This window comes from Zonotrichia leucophrys, chromosome 5 (assembly GCF_028769735.1).
Source record: "Zonotrichia leucophrys gambelii isolate GWCS_2022_RI chromosome 5, RI_Zleu_2.0, whole genome shotgun sequence".
Taxonomy (NCBI): Eukaryota; Metazoa; Chordata; class Aves; order Passeriformes; family Passerellidae; genus Zonotrichia; species Zonotrichia leucophrys.
This window is the reverse complement of record NC_088175.1, coordinates 1,517,590-1,538,518: the sequence shown is the minus strand read 5'-3', so window position 1 is coordinate 1,538,518 and position 20,929 is coordinate 1,517,590. Positions and strand designations below refer to the sequence as shown.

Genomic DNA, 20,929 nt, shown 5'->3' with positions numbered 1-20,929 from the left:
ATCATGTGGGGATCAGTCATGGTAAATGTGCTCAGTAGCCTTTCCCAGATGTCATCTCAGCCCATGTGAGGATCATGAGATCAAAAAGAGAGGAGTTTTCTTCTTCCAGTAATTAAGAAAAATCAAGGTACTGGATGAACAATTGCTTTCAAATTGCTTGTAGTAATTTAGTACTGGACTGTGCCTCAGTGGTAGCTGGCCTGAACATCCTCATGAGTTTCAAAACACAGATATTCGGTGTGGCCCTTGGGAGTCTGAATGCCCTGAATGCAAATACCATCAGAGCATTGCAGAAATCCCTTCCTAGGAAAAAAAATTGGGAGATTCTTAAAGCCAGTTAAAATCTTTGAGGGAGAATATTATTTCAATAGAAGAAGCTAATTTGTCAAAAAAGGAGGCATTTAACTGATCTTGCCAAAATATCTTTTAAAACCTTGTTAGCACTCTGTGTCCCCTTCATTCCATTATGGGACAAACTGACCTATTAATTTTGTCATTAACCATCCTTAGCTTTGAGTTTTTTATTGTCTCATGTTACCTAGTGGAACATAAAATTGTGAAAAACTGATTTAATTTTAATTCCTATCACCATAACTCACCCCCACCTGCCCACAGTGTTTAAATCTAAAAATTATTCTTTCTTTCCCATTTGGACTCAAAATCAAAGCTTCCTAAGAAGAAGAAAATCTGAGCCTTATCAATCTCTACATATTTTTGAGGGAGATTTCAAAGGCAAATATAAAAATATATATGGTACCTGTTAAGAGGAGACCATGAGTGGACATGCTTTGCCATGTGTGTTTCACTAATGTCTTGGTGACATTAATTTATTTTATTTGTTAAATTATGGAGCAATTAATGACTCTGTGTCTGCTTGTGGCAGGAGTTTTATGGGGTAGGCACAGGTTTGCTTAAATTATCTGTGGGCTCTGAGCAGGGTCAAAAGGATCATTTTTCTACACAGTCCCTCTATGTTCTTTGAAATACTTGCTGTTGGCTGACTACTTGTAGGGGAGGAACCTGGAAATGGACTGTAAATTCATTTTGTGTAAATGAGACAGGAGATTGGCAAACTCTTAGTAATTATAATCAGTAAATTGTAACTTTTGAGAATTTTAATTTGCTGTTACTTTGGTTGCAGTGCTCAGAAATGTTTCACAAAGGAAAATAAATACATTAGCTGAATAAATCAGTTATTGAATCTGGTGTCAATCTGCCCCAATTAACAATTAAAAAAATGGAATTTCATAATAGCCTTATGCCTCTGAAGTGTGAAAGGGATAAAACATCAAGGACTTCAGATACAGTTTTGTTATTTGACTTTTTCCTTAAGTTTTCATTAGCTTTTTATCTTAGCCTTGTGAATGAATCCTCATCAACAACAATAAAAGCAGGTTTTGCTCAGCAAGTTTCTTAATAATGTATAAATGAAAATAAATGGATTTTTTCTTTCTGTGCAAAGCTTGGCTATTCCCAATCTGTATAATTTCTGCAGTATTGAGTGCATAGTTTTGAAGAGCACAACCACAACTCCAGTGGTGTGTGTAAGTAAAAATAATGAATTTAGTTAACATTCTGTTTTGCTAGAGACATTCACAAGGACAAACGCACTATGTCCATGCTGTGCATTTCTGACTGCCTCAGATACAAACTGTGGTCCTCTAAATTGTTCATAATTGCCCAGAGGGCTGTAATATCAGCACTGTCCAAAGCCAGGCCAAAAGGGATTGAGCTTTGAATGCTGCTTGGTGTGCACTTAACATGCTTTGGCTTCATTTCAAGTTTTCAAATTAATTTTCAAATTATGTTTTCCTGGTTGGAAAGGTCTGGGTCAGGAGGTAGAGGAGGTTGTGAGAAAATTTGGATTAAAGTTTGGAGTGATATAGCGGCCAGGCAGGAGGGGTTGGGGTTGTCAGAATTGAGAGGAACTTGTACCAAGGACCACTCTTCTAAGTAAGATGTCGAATTAATCTGGAGCTCCTGGCTGTGCCCCTGCTCTTTGCAGGAACTCCTCTCAATGTGGACCTTTTTCTGGAGCTGTGAAGCTCCTCGAGAGCTGCAGAGCCCTGAAAATCATCTCAGCCATTCATGTCTGCTCTGAAATGCACTGTCTTAAATCACATTGCTGGAAATTCAGGAAGCTTGCCTGACCCTTTAGGGTGAGGCTCCATCTTAGGCATCTGTGTGCTGTAAACTGCATTTTTTTCCTTCCTTGTTTTTGTTGGTGTGAATGGTGGGGGGGCTTGGCAAAAGCACTCAGCTGTGACCCAGCTTGTCTCCTAAGATATATCCTCATCAGTTGCCTCATGCTGATGGATGCTGAACAAACCTCACTGCTTGTTGCCTTCCTCTGGGTGCCCTTGGCTTGTCACTTCAAGCATGGCCTATGTCCCTCCACAGCCTGGCTTGTACCAGCAGCAGTGTGGCCAGCAGGAGCAGGCAGCGATTGGCCCCCTGTGCTGGGCACTGCTGAGGCTGCGCCTCAAACCCTGTGTCCAATTTTGGGGCCCTCATGACAGGATGGATGTGGAGGGGCTGGAGTGTGTGCAGAGAAGGGAACAGAGCTAGGGAAGGGTCTGGAGCATGAGGGAGGATGATGACGATGAGGAGCAGCTGAGGGAGCTGGGAATGTTTAGCCTGGAGAAAAGGAGGTTCAAGGGAAGACCTCATCACTCTGTACAGCTCCCTAACAGGAGGATGCAGCCAGGTAGGGGTTGGGCTCTGCTCCTGGGTAAAAAGTGATGGGAGAAAAGGAAATGGTGTCAAGTTGCTCCAGGAGAGGTTTAAATTGAATACTAGGAACAATTTCTTCAGGGAAGGGTTTGTCAAGCAGTGGCACAGGCTGCCCAGGGCAGTGGTGTGTCGGGGTCTCTCGCTGGTCAGAGTGACCCTGAGAAATGTTAGAAAGTCTCTTTTCCCAGCCTGGTGCTCGGAGAAGGAGTCAGAGCTCTTCATTTCTCGGTCTCAAGGTTGTTTATTGTATCTTATCTATAAAATTCTTTCTCCTGTCCTGCCGAGGTCCTCTCAGCAAGACAATTCCAGGCACTCTGCCTGCCCCCAGGGCAGTGTTATGTCTTTATACTAAAAACTACATGTACAATGTTTACAATTACTTTCCAATACCGATCACCTATGTTAGACAGTGAGCTTCTACTCTAAACCAATCTAAAAGTGCCAACATCACCCAGAAGATGGAGGCCAAGAAGAAGAAGAAGGAGAAAGACTGGACATGCCCAGATCCCTCCATCTTGCCCCCCTGAACCCCCATTCTAAATACCCCAAAATCTACTTTTCCACCGTTGATAAATACAATGTCATTCTGCTTAATTTGTCATGGCTTGCAGATCTTCATCTAAGGTTGGTAATTTGCTCCATGGGTCATAATCAAAATGGGGCACCTTGGGCTCTGTGCCAGGGTCTCTGAGCCCCCTGGCAGGGTCTGGGTGCTCAGCACAGCCAGAGGGATGTTCTGGGTGCTGACAGTGATGGAATCTTCATCCCTGGAAGGATTTGAAAAGGGTGTGAAAGTGGCACATGGAGTTTAATGGTGGCCTTGGCAGTGTTGGGTGAAGAGTTGGACTCAATGATCCCAAAGGTCTTCTCCAACCTAAACAATTCTGTGCTTGCATAAAGCTGTGCAGTCTTGGTCACTATCAGCAGAAGAAGGCTTTACAAAAAAGCACCCCCAATTTTAGCCCTATTATTCCATGAAATCTGCCTGCAAGGATTAGCTCATTAGTTATTTTTTATGGATGTGTGCGAAGGTAGGGAGCTGGTGAAGATGTTCTGCATAAATTCTTTAGGAAGATCCAGGAATGGAGAAATATGGAGTAATTTCTTACAGTGTCATGGCAACCAGCTCTACCCAGAGGAGGCATCCTATCAATTAGGTTAAATAATTACGAACAACATTGAGTAAAATGAAGAAAAACAGCTTAGAATCATGTCAGGTGGGAGGCAGCTGAGCTACTAAACAAAATAAAAAATAAGCTATATCACTTCTGGAAGAATTCAGCAGAGGCTGAAGGCAGATGTGGAGAAGAGAAAGAAATGAAGAGAGTTAATGAGATAGAGAAAAAAAACTTGTGGTGGAAACTTACTCAGATAAAATAAGAAGTGTTTGGGAAAGTCCTTAGTTTTGTTGAAAATTTATTCTTATTCTTAATTATGCATTTTGAGGAAAAGAATTGATATACACAAGGGGTCTTTTTAACATCCAAACTAATATGTCCCTGTTTTCCAGAGAACTGAAAAGTCCTCTCTTGATCATTCTCTTACTCTGCTATTCAGATTTTTCTTTTCACACTACAGCGAAATGAAAAAAAATCCTTCCCTTGTTTTTGCTGCTGGAAAAGTGGGAGAAAAATCTTAACTTATTTAAAAAAAATTTACTTGGATGTTGGAAAAGTAGAACATATTAAAAAAAATAAAACATTTGAATTCTACTTTGACTTTAGAAGGTCTTCTACAGTTACAAATTCAGACTAAGACTCAGGTTAAGGTGTTTCTTTTTTTTTTTTTTTTTTCTAAATCTTATCCTCTTTCATAGAATAAAAGCAGCAAAATAATGAAGTGGGAAATAATAATTTTTAAAACCAAGACTGCACGTCTCAATTTTATAAAATATTTCATTCTGAATTTCCTAATGAAAAATAGAACAGGGACAATTGACATAAATGATTAAGTGGAACTTAATCATAAATGTTTAAGTATGGAACAAAATTGAATAATTTACCTTTCTTTGTAAAATGTATGTATTAATGAGAAATGTGAAGTGACTGTGAAATGATGATGATGATTGTTATTATTCCTAATTCTAACTATGAATAGGCATGAAGAAAATTAAAATTGTGTCCCAAAGGCCTTTTCTGCTGCCTTTGGGAAATTTCTCATACAGCTTCTCAAAGGAAAATACACTCCTACATGTTTATTGCCAACCCTAAAACTCACTAACATCAGCAGCTACTTTTTATTGACCTCAGTGAATTATGGACCACAACCTCTGGGAAAAATGACTTCAGATTAATATCATTAAGAACTAAAGCAGGTTAGCTTGCAAATTTGGTTCAAAGTGTTTTTATTTAGGTTAGGTAGACGTGTTTTAATGTTATGCTTACTAATATGTGCTCACAGGAACAAGCACTTGCATAAAATGAGAAATATGTGAAAGATTGTTTCTCCTAGACCATCAGCAGAGGAGATGAAGAGGCTCTGCTCCATAGTTAATAAATCTGAATGCCTGAAAAGATTAAAGGAAATATTTGCAATTTGATCAAACAACTGTGGGGAATAAGATGAACTCCTTTGGGATTGGGTTTGCGAAACGGAATAAAAAATGTAAAGAAAAGAGCTTTGCAAAGTCAACTGCAATTAATAGTTCAGTACAAAATTAATGTACTATACTGCAGAGGCTGGGGGAGAAGCAGGCTGGAAGGCCTGAAGAGATGTGCTAATAGAGGGGTTGTTGAATATAATTTTCCTGGGGTTTGAAGACTGCATCCTGCAGGGCTTGCAGCAGTTTCTTGCAGAAGTAGTTGGTGGTAAGATAGCTCAACGTGAGTGATACTTGCAGGTGTTTAGTAACATGCAAAAAACATTAATATACTGTCAAACTCCTCATTTCATGTGCAAAGCCTGTTTTTTGTGCAATTTCAGATGTCATTGTCCCTAAAAAAGAACATTATTGGCACACATGACTAGCTATGAGTGCCTTGCAACAGCTGAGAAACAACTGAGGGTGGCAAAATAACTGGGGAGACACCCTGCAGTCATTGCCTCAGCTCTTAACATGTGAACAAGTTTGTCAAAGGCATCAAGGCCACTGAAATTAAAACCTCTTGCATTTGTGGCTGATCTCACTGGTGTGTGAATAAAGAGAGCAAGATGCTCAGTGTTAATGGCACATTCAGGCTACCAGACTGGAGGGCTGAATGTGTCTTTTAGAAATTCATGCTTTCTCCTGCTGCTAAAGAGTTAATGCTTGAGAGATATCCATCCCATAACTGTTGTAACTGTTGGGTCAAATCTTGATATTTTTATTCTGTCAAATCTCTCGTTTATTTTCACTGGACTTTCAGGGTTGGCTTAGTCACTCTTGGGTAACATCCAAGAACAGCTTTGTCCTGCTCTGGGAAATAGTCAGTCCTGCTTGTAGTAGAAAGATAATAAAATCTTCCCAATTATTGTGACCTAGGCTGTGATACTGGCATAAACCTAAAAAAAATTTAAAACTATTAAATTTTGCACAGACTTCTATTTTTAGCTCATAGTTGTATCTAAATGTAGCTTAGGAGATAGCTTAGGAGAAGCAAAGAGAACACTCCCTTGTGCTGCAGGTCTGCTGAATCCTGAAATCAGGGTTTCTGGTTTGGTCCAGCAATCCCACACAGGATTGTGAAAAGGACTGATGAAATTCAGTGTCAGTGCACACAAATGAGTAGGTAGCAATACCTACACAGTAATGTTTTCTAAATTAGCAGCTCCCACTGAGGGTTGACACCCGACTCCTCCTGCTGAGACTCCCTTGAAAATATCGGTGCAATATTCAGTACCAGTCAACAAAAGGCAAATAGGATTCCTGGGCAGGCAATTGAAATTAATGTTGTTGCGCCACACTGCTCTGCTCTGCAGCAAGATGCTGTAAGATTAAAAAGGGTGTCTGAAAGGTGACAGGAATGAGGCATGGCATGAGGGCTACAAACACAGAGTGGGCAATGGCTTAAAAAATCAAGAGTGGTGCGAAGGAGATGGAGAGGAGCAATTACTCACTTTCTACAAAGGGTGGCTGAGGGTCGTCAGTGTAAAGGCTAGGGCAGCCAGGCTTGCAAAATAGCACAAAAAAAAAAATAATGTTGTGGTGAGGAAAAAACCCAGAAATGGATTTGTGGAGTGGTATTAGATATTCTGGGGGGAGATGGTCGGTGTGAGTGCAGTCCCTGGGCTCTCTGGGTTTGTGGAAACCTGAAAGGAGTGGCCCAGGGCAGGAGTGCACTCTGCACCTCTTTCTTGAGCTCTTCTCCTAAATATCTGGAGGGGGCTGCAGTCAGGGGATGGGTTTTGGCTGGGTGAGCAGTTAGTGTGGTGCTGCTTGTCACATTTATCACTGTACACATCTCCGTGTTCCCATCCCTGGAATCTTCCAGGCACTGTCTGGAGCTTTACAGCAAAAACTCCTTGGTCCCACAGAGCAACTTCACTGCAGCATCCCAGAGCAAGTACATTTTAGTGAAATGGGACATTTAAAAATGCCATGAAACAGTCATCAAAAAAAGTCGAAGGAAAGTGATAAAATACACTCAATTATTCTCCTCAGACACTCTCCAGACACCAGTTTAATTTCATTGACTTCAGTGAAATTAGTGTTAATGTAGGAATGGAAATGCAGCAAATCTAATTCCAGCATCTCCTTCCTGGAATAGTGAGCAAGAAAACAGAGAGGTAATCAGGTAGAAACAAGTGCTGATCAGAAGGAGTTGGACAGGGAGGAGAGGAGCTCCAGGAGCTGCTGCCAGGAAATAAAGATACTTTTCCAGTCTCACATAGTCATGGAGAGTTCAGCAATATGTGCACTGAGACCAAAATGAAAAACCAGGGATGTTTTTGTCTTAGTTTGAAGATATATGCAGTCTTTTGATGTTCTTTTGAATATGCTCAAACTCTTCTGCCAGGACTACATTGATGGCTGGCAATGTTTTAGTGTTTGGCTAGCTAGTCCTGTGCAAACATTTACCTTTGCACAGGACTTTGTGCAGTGTGCTAGCAATGTTTCCAGAAATATTTTTTTATTTTTGGTGTAATGGAGAAGAGAATGATGCAGAGCTGTGGGACTGGTGGAGAGAAGTGGAGGTAATGTGAATAGTACAGTACTTGGACAGCTTTTTTCACTGAAAACAGATCTTTTTATAGCCTTTGGAGTGCTGATGTCCAGTTCTATATATAAATTTATAAATAAATATATAAATAAATAATAGCTTTTACTGTCTGACTTCGTGATCCTCTGATGAACAATGCAAAAACATTTTTGTGATGTTGTCTGCCATTTTGCCCTTCACAAGGGTGCTTTTTGTCACTTGGCAAAGGTGAGCAAAGAGAGTCTCTGTCAGACCATAGGTGTTCTCTGAAGTGCTGTAAAAACTCCCCAAATATACTGAAATTCAAATCAACATCATTTAGGGAATGAAACCTTTTTCTTAAGCACATTCACCTTCCCCAAAGAGCCTTCTCCCTGGATAAGATGTGGTTTTGTGGCAGATCTGAGTGACTGCCAAGACACAGACCTGTGACACGGTTGTGACAGTGTTCACAGAGGTCTTAGGATGAGGGAAGAGACGAGGATCTGACTCCATGTTTCAGAAGGCTTGATTTATTATTTTATGATATATATTATATTAAAACTAAAAGAATAGAAGAAAGGATTTCATCAGAAGGCTAGCTAAGAATAGAAAAAGAAGGAATGATAACAAAGGTTTGTAGCTCAGACTCTCTGTCTGAGCCAGCTGCCTGTGATTGGCCATTAATTACAAACATCCAACATGGGCCAATCACAGATGCACCTGTTGCATTCCACAGCAGCAGATAATAATTGTTTACATTTTGTTCCTGAGGCCTCTCAGCTTCTCAGGAGAAAGATGTCTGCGACATGCGGTCCCACCAACATGTCAGGCAGGGGGGTGGACGTGCTTTGAGTACACAAAGGGTTAATTGATAATGCTGAGTGCCCCATTGAGAGGCCAGCTTCTTTCCTCCTCCCAGAGGGATACAGCACAAAGCAGGACATGTGATTTCATGGAGTATAAAAGTGGGAAACGTGCTTGTTTTCACAGTTGAGTTCAATTGGCGATTGGCTGTTCTACAAGGCAGCCACAGAGGAAGCTCTGAAGAAGCTGTCAGGCTTGGTGACAGCTCAGCATCTGTCACAGTAAATCAATACTGCCATGGAGGACAGGTTCCCAGAGTGAATAATCAAAGTAGAGTAAAGCTAATTCACCTTGAAAGTCTGAAAACGTTGGTGTGAAATTTTTTAGATAAAACCAGCATTATTCCAGCAAAAGAGGAGAGGTGCTGAGGCCCAGCCCTGAGCTCTGCCCAAGTGTGGGAGTGGGGAGCAGGCTTCACACCAGTCATGTGCACAAATGTGCTGATAAAATGGAAATCTGGTGCTAATAAATTAGGCAAAAAGGAGTTTGGATTGGCCCTTATTGCTAGCAATGTGCTAGGAACTCATGGCTTGGTTTTGTGGAAAATATTCCATTGCAATGCAAACTGAGGGTGTGTGTGAAGATAATGAATGTTCCACTTTTTTTTAGGCTGTTAAGACTTTTTTTTTGCATCAAAATATTATTTTCTTCCATTGTTCAGGTTTCTAATATTTAAAATTAAAAGACTGGAGGAAAAATGTTTTGCTGTGGATGGTTTTAGTTTTATAAAACCTGGAGGTGAATTGTTTCAACTTTTTGTGAGACTTTTTTTTTCCATTGGTTTTAGTGCAAACATGTCAGGGAAGAGAAATTTAATCAGAGCTAATCTGTCAGCATCAGATGGAAACTTTTGGATACAAAAGTTTGCTAAGCTCTGTCTAGAAGTGCTGAATTTGCTGGATAGAGAATTAAAGTGCTTCTGTAGATGACTTAGATAAGTAAGAAATATTACTCTTGAGTTCAGTAAAGCAGTTTTGTGGTCATTTTATGAAGCAGAATTACTCTGAAAATAATAGGATGGAAACATCATCTCCAAATTTGAGGCTTTTAATATTAAGGGCTAAGTACTTAACTTTGTTCCTAAAAATAATCTAAAATTACTCACAAAAATCCATTTTCACACAGAGTTCAGGCTGAGTTCTACTGAATGGAAGCAATATTGCTTTAGCTGTTCTCTGTCTCATTAATATTTTCAGACAGATATTGTATAAATACTCACTCTTGTGGTAACAGGGATGTTTACCACATCTCTCAGGGCTCTACATGGCCTGTATTTTATAGCTGGAATAATTTCTTTAATTGTCCCAAATCATTCTTGTTATTTGTGTTAAGATAAAACCCGACATTGAAGTAAATGAACAAGCAAAATTGGATTTTAAAGAACTAGAAAGAATGAGCAAATTAGAAGACTCAAAGTAAAATTTGCACCTGCCAAAATTCTGAGCCCACTGATGTTTTACATTCACCTTCACACTGTGTATGTGTGTATGTACATATATATATATGTATATTTATGAGTATGTAAACCACACCAGCACACAGATTTATACAGCACAAACTTCTGCACTGGCATACACATAAAAAAAGAGCCCAGGAGCACAGAACTAGAGGCATCTTTTCATACAGTGCAGTACTTTGAAGGTGTGTTTACAAACTTTCCATTATATTTTAACAAGACAGGCAATTTAGGTGGTGTTCTCAGTGTGCAAGTGATGTTTTGGCATCCTGCCTCCAGCAACATTGCTATCCTGAGTTCATCTTAATGTGACAAGAACTTGGTGTCCCACTAAAAAAAAAAAAAAATCCTTTAAAAGTATTAAAGGGGGCAAAAAAATCATCAAGAGAAAAAAGCCTTGAGGCTCAAATCCAGCAAGGAGCCGTGAAGTCATTTCACACAGGGATACTGACAGCTGCCAACTTTGCTCAGGAAACTTTTTTCTTTGAGGTGATCCCTTTGGTTCCTGTGCTACAGTTCAGTAGTGCTGGAGACCCTTTGTGTCCTGTGCTTGTTATTGGTGACAGTTTTGACACACTGAGGCACAGAGAGCAAGGCTCAGGATGGTTTTGATCCCTGGGTCTTAGTTCTGGACAGTAACAGGAGTAGGGACAGCACTCTGGAATTATTTTTTTGATGGAGAATGGAAAGAGAAAGATTTATGTGATAGGTGGACGATTGTCTGACAGACACAATTCAGCTTTTCCTGAAATACTGGGGAGATTTGCATGGAAATGAGGCAATGTTGGAGATAATATTCAAAATGGAGAAGATGATAAATAAGGATGGAGCAAAGCGTGCTAGAGGCGCAGAAGTTGCTGGAATTTTGCGTGAATGTAATTCTCATGAACTTTGGTTAACTTCTGCTTCTCTACTTTCCTCCTGCACCCACTGTAATTACTTTAGGAAAGTGATTGTGTTTTAATTACCATTTACCTTTGCACAGGATTTTGTGCAGTGTGTAAAATGCTAGACATGCCATTTGGAAAGGAGGTGATGGCTTTTTGAAGAAACAGGAATGATGAAGCATTATTACAAGAAATGGTTTCACTCATTTCACTAGTTAATTCTTATCTGTGTTTGTGTCATACTGTTCTGCTAAATGGTAAGTTAAATATTCCTGCCCCAACTGTCACCCTTAAAAGCTGTGACCCATTAAACCTAAAATCTATTGCATATGAAATGTGTAAAAGAAGCCCTAATCAGCCTTTTACTTCAGAGCTCTTAGAGGGAAAGATTCTAGAATTAAGGTCTTTTCATTGCAAAATAAGGATTTTTCCAGCAATGTGATGTTTTTACCATTCAGTTAACACAGGGTACTGCTGGTTGCCCTGCTGCCTGTTGTGGTGTAATTGCCACCATTTTTCAGGCTGTGCCTTCCCATATGTTGCTTAACACCCCTGACTAATGTGATGAGGAAGAAGCAGACCCTGGCAGTCCCAAGACCTGTAAAGCTTTCAGATGGAAAGAAATGCAGGAAATTCAATCCAGATACCAACAGGAACCCCCTGAGCTTGTGCAGGGCTCTCTTTCTGATGGCTGGCACTGTTTCTCAGGTGAAAGAATGAAGTAATTTGATAACCTGAGTGGCTGTGGAAGGCGAAGTTGGGCAGGGAATGTGTGTGCAAACTGATTTGAAGCTGCTTAGCATCAGACCTGGGAGGCCTTGGCCCCTCATCCTCAGGGGTTGAAATGAGGAATTTTCTTGTCAGTGCTGCTGAATGAGCTTAGCCAACTCCAGCTCTTGTCCATCACTGCCACAGGACTGGAACCCAAACTCACTGATAGCTGTGGACAATGGTGGCTTTAATTTAAGACTGTGTTTTGCAATACCATTTCAGCCCTCTTGGCTTGCGGCTCTGTGCAAAAGTGCAGGTGGTCAGGTCATCACATCTGTGTGGCAGCAAGACATTGGAGCTTTAAAGTAAGTATGTTCCATTAGCTGAGCGTGCTCATGGAAAAAAATAATCTCCTAGGTTCACCATTTAAACATTAGTGACTGACCACACAAGTGCAGTTGAAAGCCGTCATTTTAATAAAAATTTATACATAAGGAATGCCAAATGCCCAACTGCCTCCAAAGCAGCTGTCCCTCCCTTCTGTGCAGTGCCCCTGCAAGGGGAAGAACAGTGGGAGCTCCTACACTTTGCTACTGATAGTCATCTAATTTACATATTCATTAAGTTCTTGTCAAGCAAATATCAATGTTAACAGGGATTTTACAGGCTTATCTTTTTTATCACTATCATCTTAATTTAGGATTTGCACTACTGTAGTATCAGGAAGGTTTAAAATAAAGCCTGGATGTGGCACTGGGTGCCATGGTTTAGCTGAGGTGTTGGGGCATGGGTTGGACTCAGTGATCTTTATTGGTCTCTTCCAACCCAGTGATTCTGTGAATTCTGTGGAGCTGCTGGGCCAGGAAAGCAGGGGTGGCTGTCAGTGGGACCCAGGAGGAGCTGTGCATGTTGTGTGGCTGCAGAGTGGGATGTAGGAATGCCACCCAATGCAGGACACACATCTGGGCCAGGCTGCTGGTGGGATCAGACTGGAACCTGCAATCATAGTGGGCTTTTGGCCAGACACAGCTGTGTGCAACTCCCCCCTGATTTCAGATGGTTTTGGTGAGGAGTTCAGAGCTGAATTTCATGGCTGAATCCAGAGCTTTGCCCATTAGGTTCTCCTCTGCAAGGTGGGTTTGACAATGCACTCTTACGGGAGGATAAATACATTGAATGATGTGTCATGGGCTGCAGGGGTAATTGGAGGAAAGGTTTTTTTAATGCTTTGGATGGTTTTAGAAGAAAAATTTAAAAGTTACTGTGCTCTGGTGTTGGCATCTCCCTGTAAATGGGGAAAACCAGTGATTGAACACTGATGTAAAACATTCCTGGGATGGGGGAGAGTATTTTAACAGCAAAATATTTAGTGGGGCCAAAGATTTAAAATCAGGGTTGGCCTTTTGAAGAGCTGTAAAACCACGAGGCTGTGTTGGTGCTTTCACAGGCACAGCTGGCAGACAGGAGTGTCCCTGAGGGGGAGAGGTGGGAGGCTGGGGCTGGCATCAAAGAAGTGCTAAAAAACAGTGATGGGGGAGGGGGCTTAGCAGGATTATTTTCTCCCAAGTAGTAACTTGGTTGAAATGTGTTGGTGGATCTGAGGAAAGCTATTTCTGTTAAGAAAGTGGCAGCTTTTTGCTGCTGCTGCAGCATCTCAGCGAGGCTGTTTGAGCTGTAGGAGATGGCCACTGCCTGGTGTTGCACCAAACAGAGCCTGCAAACATTTTGCAGTCTGAGCAGATGTATTAAGGTGAGGTGGAAAGAAATAACAGAAAACTGCTCAGCTTCTAAAAACATAAATCAGATATTTGGGTACTGGATTTCTCTCTACTTATATTTAGTAAATTCTAGTGGTTTGAGCCTGTCTGGATGCCAGACACCCACCTTGTTCCTGTCACACATTCTCACCCTTCTCTTCTCTGGCTGCAGTTATATCTGCATAATACCTTTTTTTTTTCTTTATTATTCTTAAATATGATACCCCAGAGGTGTTACCATCATTTCTAATTGGCCTTGGCCAGTGGCACATCTGTCCTGGAGCTGCCTGGCATTGGGTCTGCTGGACGTGGAGGGAGCTTCCAGCAGCTTCTCACAGATGCCACCCCTGTGTACACAGAAGCCACCCTCTCAGTACCAAAATTAGGCTGTGCAAACCCAGCGCAAAAAATGTATGTTGGAGTTCTTATTTAATCTCTCCTGAATGATAGAAATTTAATAATACTTACCTTAAAATCTTGCAGGAATAGCTTATGTCAAGAATTAGTCAAAGAAATTGCAGCTAGCCTCAACATGCAGAAATGAAAATCTATATTTTTCCATGATCACTGCCTCATAGAATTGTTTATGTTGGAAAAGACCTCTATGGTCATTGAGTCCAACCATTAACCCAGCACTGCCCAGCCCACCACTAACCCAAGTCCGCAAGTGCCACATCTGCTGTCACTTAAATCCCTTCAGGGATGGTGACTCCACCACTGCCCTGGGCAATCTGTTCTACTGCTGGACACTCCTTCAATGAAGAAATGTTTCCTAATTTCCAATGTAACTCTCCCTTGGCACAACTTGAGGCCATTTCCACTTGTGCTGTTGACTGATATTTGGAAGAAGAGGCTGGTACCACCTCACTAATCTTCACAACTACAGTTTAGAGGAACATTGTATATGCTTGGATTAATAATTTTCCAGGACGTAAGGAAAATCAGATCTCTCAATTAAACCTTCAGTTCCTTAAGGCAGATGTTCCTATCTGGGTGTATTTAGCATACAGTCAGGATAATAGGAGATCTGAAATGCTTTAGCATTATTTAGGTAAGTCTGAGTCATTTTTTCTTCCAGAAAGCTCCTTATTTTTAAATAGGCTAAAACATTTATGTAACACCATTGCTAAATCATTCAGAAATGTTTTATAAAAGTACAAATGTAATAACATTTTATATGTAAAAATATATAGTACTTGGGTTCTCGTATGTAATTTTGGGGAGATTTTCCACACTTAAGAGTAAAAATAGAAACTACAATTATAGTTGAACGACTTACCTCACCTTTAGGACTGAGAAAAAATATTTCTGCATCATTACACCAAATTTATCTCTATAAAATTTAGTGAAGACTGTTCCAGATCTACACACATAGAACAATTGAGTTAATGAGTGTTGCATGACTGTAGGAACATAACAGGAAATGTTTGGAGAAATTCAAGTCATTATAGAGAAGGTGAATAAATGCAGTTTGACCTAAGCAGTCTTTTAATGAAATTGGATAATTTCACCTTCAACCTCGTCTTTCCTGTTTATTGTAAATGGAGAAACTAATTTAAAACTATTGTGTTTTAAGTGTATGAATAACTTCAGAGACTTCTTTAGAGGTTGTTTAAATACTTTTACTGTAAAGAGAGGCACAGCATTACATTTTCTTTCCTTTCAGAACCTTTTGCACATGTTTTTTACTGCCAATTCCACCTGCCAAAAATAATTAAAATACAGCAAAAGTGAAATGCCCTTGGTAGTGCTTATCTGCCTTTGTTTTTTTTTATAGGTGAGGGGTAAGACTCATACTTGTCACTTCAATATTTTCTCATTAAGTAGAGATTCTCTGACAAATCTTCACTTGCTAATTATGGACAATATGGGCTATTGATGGAGAGCCTTAACCCACTGAAGGTGCCAGGAGCATTAGATGCTTGTCAGCATCTCCAAAGTTCTGTTGCATACCAAGGCCTGCAAAATGATAAAATCAGCTTTTTACATATGTCCTCCTTTTCTAGTTATTATGTAGAGAACAGGGATGGGGAGAGTATTTACAGAGAGAGGTAAATTATGAAAAATCTTCTCTCCCCCAAAACCTGCAAACCACCCTCATCAGGGTGTGGGCATGGGGGAGCACCACGAGTGAGGAGAGCCTTTGAGGCACAGCTCCAAAGCTGTGAACATCTAAGCAGGCTCCCTTCAACTCTTTGCCAAAGATCCCCCATGCAGTAACCTGTGAGAGAAGTGGAGTATTTGGATGAACTCATGAACCATTTTTACCATGTCCAATTGGAAAGGAAGGCTTTAGTTTCCAACAGAGAAACAATGCTGAGTTTTTCTCTGCAGTCTCCACAGCCTGGTGGATTCTGGCTAGGTGGTGTGTACAGGAATTTTGTGTGCTTGATTCAATGATTCATTCTACCCATAATTTCTTGAAGAAACTTTTTTTTTTTTAAGTACAACTTTTCCAGGGCCCTATATCATGAGACATAAACCCGGAATTTGTTCTCTGGCTTTATATTTTTCTACAATTCCTCTCTGCCAAGAGGAGTTAATAGGTGCCAGTTGCTCCAGACAAGCTGTGTTCACCATGGCATCCTTAGCTGTTTCCAGCCTGGCAGGTGACAGAGTTGCATCTCTTTGTGCCAGTCTTGCAGGGCACATTTTCAATCAGCCTGTGTGCTCTGGGTAGGTCTGCATGGCCAGCTGGGTTGCAGGAATTGGATTTGCAGGTGCAGTCTAGCTGTAGTTGGAGGTTGTAGGAATTCTACTTCTGCAGAAAAACAGCATTTTGGGGGCAATTGGGGCTTCTCTATACATTTATAATGATTTGCAGTAACATCTAACATCAGGGATTTTGTGCCCTCACATACCTGATGAGATGAGTGCATGATAAATCAGCAACTGTTCAAAAGGATGAGGGATGTTGCACTTAAGAGAAGTGATATTTCATCAGGTTTGTCCTGCTGCAGAAGTCCAAAAGAGCAGAGAAAGCTAAAGAAATTTGAAAAGTCATGTGGCATTCATCCATCTAAACTTTCCTATAATCCATATGCTTTTACTCTTAAGTGTTGATATATGTCTGAATGGATACAGAGGAACAGAAAAATCTTTCTGTAGCTTGCAGATATGACACAGCAATCAGAAAAGCAAGGAAAAAACCTGCCCTTGCAGCATCACACAGACTGTTATTCTGCTCTGTTTTCTTAAACAGAAATCTTGTGTTCATTTGTGCTACACATTGAGCGACTTTGTTTGGTTTGAATTCTGTATTTGTGATGAACTTCGACATCTGATTTCTAGCTGGACACAAAAATATCACAGTGTGAAATGGGAGTACAGTTCTTCTATTAGATAGGTTTTAGGAGAACACCATGTTGCTTTAAAAATGCCACCTCTCACGTAGGGGTGATGTACAATAGTAAATTGGTTTGAAACAAAGTGAGATTTCTGGAATGAGGTAGAAATGGGTTGTGTAGAGGGAAGACATTAAGCACTGAGTGATAGAAGGCATTTTTTCCTTTCACAGTGGTTTATTTCTTACCATTTGTAGGCTGCAGTTGTTTTTTTTTTTTTTTAAAGCACTATGGAAATGCATAACTGAATTCTGCTATAAAGTATGTCTGAGCAAAGATTATTAAAAATGACAGGCACATTTCTGTGTATTTGATAATGTCAAAAACAGAAGTAGTGCAGCACATTGGTATTATGAGATACCAGAATATTTCTCTTTTCTGAAAAGTCTGTAATGTCTAATGTTAGAGTGTAAGACATAAAATTCTCTGACATTATCTTTGAATTATGATTAGCATTTACTAGAGTATACATACATATTTTCAATTTTTTTTTTTTTGCAGCTCTTCTTTATGCAACTATTTTTGGAAACGTCACCACCATTTTCCAGCAAATGTATGCCAACACCAACCGGTACCACGAGATGCTGAACAATGTGAGGGATTTCCTAAAATTATATCAAGTCCCAAAAGGCCTTAGTGAAAGAGTCATGGATTACATTGTCTCAACCTGGTCTATGTCTAAAGGAATTGACACAGAAAAGGTATGAGTACCTGAGGTACCACTTTAGATAGCAAGAGTTTGTGTCCATTGTGTGCTTTTTCTGTGTAGCAGCTTATAATTTACTAACAAATTCTTAACTGCATGTTACACCTTTATTATGTCTGTGTTTGGAAAAAAAAATAATTGTTTTTAGAATGGACTGTTTTGCTGCTTTGAATGTATGCCTTTATTTTTCATTGTTGTAAATGTTTTCTGCTTTCCTTCCAGTCTTGGTTCTAAATATTAAATAATTTTAATGTATTAACTATTGAAATCAATGGGAAATTGGTCTTCAAATTAGCCCAAGAACGTAGTTTTGTGTCTAAACTACATCTGTATTATCCTGAGAAGTATTGGCATCTGTGCATTGCAATTAAATGAGTTTGATTGGCTTGGACCTTTTGCTGATGCCCAGGCCAAAGACGTATCCATCAGCATAATTAGTATAAGATTTAATGGCAGTAGAGATTGATCTCCCTGAGCTCAAATCTCTGGAATGGCACTTTGGCCCTTTGGTAGGGAGGCACAGAGAATGTGATACCCTTGGCATCCATGCCAGGGTGGAAGTCCTGCAGGACTTTAGCCCTCAGAAGGAACTGATCATTTAGATTTCTTCAAAATCTGGTTTAAGAAGATCATCTTTGGAGAGTGATTCATCATGTGCCAGGACTGACCTCATGGCTTGTCCTCAAGAATTCTCTTTCTGCACTGCATGTGCAGTGAGCCTGTCCAGCCTTGGATATTTCAGAGAGCTGAAGTCAGATGAGGGAAGGGCTCCAGCTGCAATGCCTTGAACATAGGGCAAGATAAAACAGCTTTAGGTTCAGATTTTTGTTCAGTGAGGATCAGCCATGCTCCTGTGGCTCCTGTGGACCTGGTACACGTCAGCTTAAATTGGGCATTCAAGCTCCAGTATCCATGATTTCCCTCCTGAGAACTTAAAGGCCAAGGGTCCAAAGGAGTTAAGGAAGAGTCATGACAGATGACAGATGACTCTTGAAATGTGCTTGCAGAGCTTTAAAGTTCTTTCTTCAGTTGAATCTCTGGTGCAATATGGGAGGGTGGTGCAGATTGTTCAGGTATTCCAGGATGAAATCTCTGCACAGAAAAATTTAGTCTTACATCATGTTTTTGCAACACCAGTTCTCTGATTTATCATCTGCTATGAAATTCAGTTTACCACAACAAATACAACTACTTTAAGTAGCAAAAATCTGTATTTCTTTGATTCTTGTGCTTCAGTATGCCACATTCTTTAACATGCTAACTTCTTAAACACTAATACCCTAATTTCCTAATCCTGATTTACGTGTTAAAAGTGAGCTTTTCTATTCTAAACTCCTGTAAATGCATTCAGTCCTACTGTATAAACTTCCAACTACATGAAAATTCAACTGCCATTTGCATTTATCTCCTTGCTATTAAGCCAGAGTCCTGTGTTTCTCCACTACAGTTTCATTAGATTTTAATGATGCTTTGCAGTTAATTAGGAGAACCTATGCTTTAATTACTGAAATTTCCTACCATAGTTTCCGCATGTCCGGTTTTATAGATGATAAAAACACAGTTAGAGCCCTAATCTCTGACTCATGGCAAGCATTGTTCTCTGGTCTGTAGGATGGAGTGGCTGCTTAGCTAGATAATTAATTTACCTGTAAAATCTGTGACTTAGGTTTTTAACAATTTTTCCCTTGGTGAAGACTTGCCTAAACCTAGGCCTGGATGCAAACCCAGTTTAAAACAGTGGAAGGATTTCAGGAACCTCTGCATCTGGACATCAGTAGTTGAACTAATGGAGCTTCCCAGAAAAGCCTATGGTACAGAAGAACACAGACAAGAGAAATGTAAGAACTTGAGCACTGGGTTGGATATTTTGGTATTTTGTGTCCCTCACAGCCTGCAAAAGTCTGCAAAAGCAGCAGCTCCAGTGGCCTGTAGTGCCTGCACAGAGCAGCCCAGGGGCTGGATGAGGGCAAGGACAAGGCAGTTTGCTTTCTGCTTTCTGCAAAAACCTTGCCTTTAGCAAAAGCTTGGGAAGCTGTGTTGCAGCCAGCCTTACATTTATCTCCACTCAGGAAGGTGTCATGATGTACATCACCCAAACCATTGCAAATTAAAGCTGAAAAATCATAGAAACAGAGGTACAGTCCTAGAGATTGGTCATCTAGGGTGGGTGGCTTCTCTTGCCTTTTCCATTAACCCTTCAAGCCTTGCTGAAGACCCTCTGTACTTACATTGCATCCATCTGCACCAAACCCAGAGCAGCCAGAGGATGGGAGCAGAGGGACCCCGAGGTACCCAGTGTCACATCAGATTTAATTTTGTGGCTACAGAGAGGCTGGTGGGATGCACTGCACCTGCAGCTGAGCTGCTGAGTCCAGACAGTGCTCCAGCTTAGAAGAGGGGATTCTTCTTCCAGGTCTTGGATTGCTTCTCTGCACTCCTTCTTCTGGCAGCCTGGACCTGACCTTAGAGGTTTCTGCAGTTTCATTTTCAAAGCTCCAGCAATGACATTCTGAGCAGTCTGTAGTGAGGATATATTTGCATCACATGATTTCCCATTTTCCTTAATTTTTATGAATTTTTCAATAAGCTTCTTATTATCTTGCAAAACACACATGTGCTCATGACACAGCATAATTACTGAGGAATTTCAGCTTTTAATTTTTCATCAGACAGATCAGACAATTTCTATCATCCAAGGATGTTTTTCAACCTAACATACTGTATTACATCCTAAATTGTTCCACATATATCTCCATGGTCACACTGGAGTGTGTTTTGGGACATCATTTGCCCCAAATTTGTAATACATTTAATTCAGTCACACAGCATGTTAAAATGACTGTGTTTTGAATCCCAAATTTAAAGAAAAGAAGAAAGAATGAGTTTTTTATGAGTATTACAATAGATTTCTGTGGCGTTGGACAATCCCACCATTGAAGGAACAAGAGGTAACATGTGTTTCTTTGATAATTAAAGATTTTAAATTATTGTGCTTGAAATCAAAATATAAGTTAAAAACTTGATTGAAATTACTACCACTTCACATCTGTTGATTTGCTGTTCCAATTATTTATCCCTGAATAGCACATTCAGTGTGCAGTCCCAAAGAAGATTTTGGCCAAAAGTGAAGAGTCCTTACATGAGAACTGAAGGCAAAGTGGAAGTTAGAGTGGAGGAGGTGAAGATCTAATCCTTGCTGTCTGTGTAGCAGGATGTCCTGAAGAGAATTTAAAATCTCAGTGTACTTTCCTTGTATGTGGAAGAGGATTTGGTCTCCCACACTGAAGTGGAGGTGCTTTAAGCTCAGAATTTTGGCTTCCCTGATCTCCTTGGGAATAACTCATCTTCAAATCTTGCCTTCAGACCACATTG

At 40.3% G+C, this 20,929-nt stretch overlaps 1 protein-coding gene across 1 annotated transcript in view; it reads left to right on the top strand.

The window, feature by feature from the left end:
- Positions 1-20,929, top strand: part of KCNH5 (potassium voltage-gated channel subfamily H member 5) — a 161,962-nt gene that overhangs the window by 82,014 nt on the left and 59,019 nt on the right. The window contains exon 8 of the mRNA XM_064713419.1: positions 17,353-17,552. Coding sequence (XP_064569489.1) covers positions 17,353-17,552 — 200 coding nt within the window. The remainder of the gene's footprint in view (positions 1-17,352; positions 17,553-20,929) is intronic.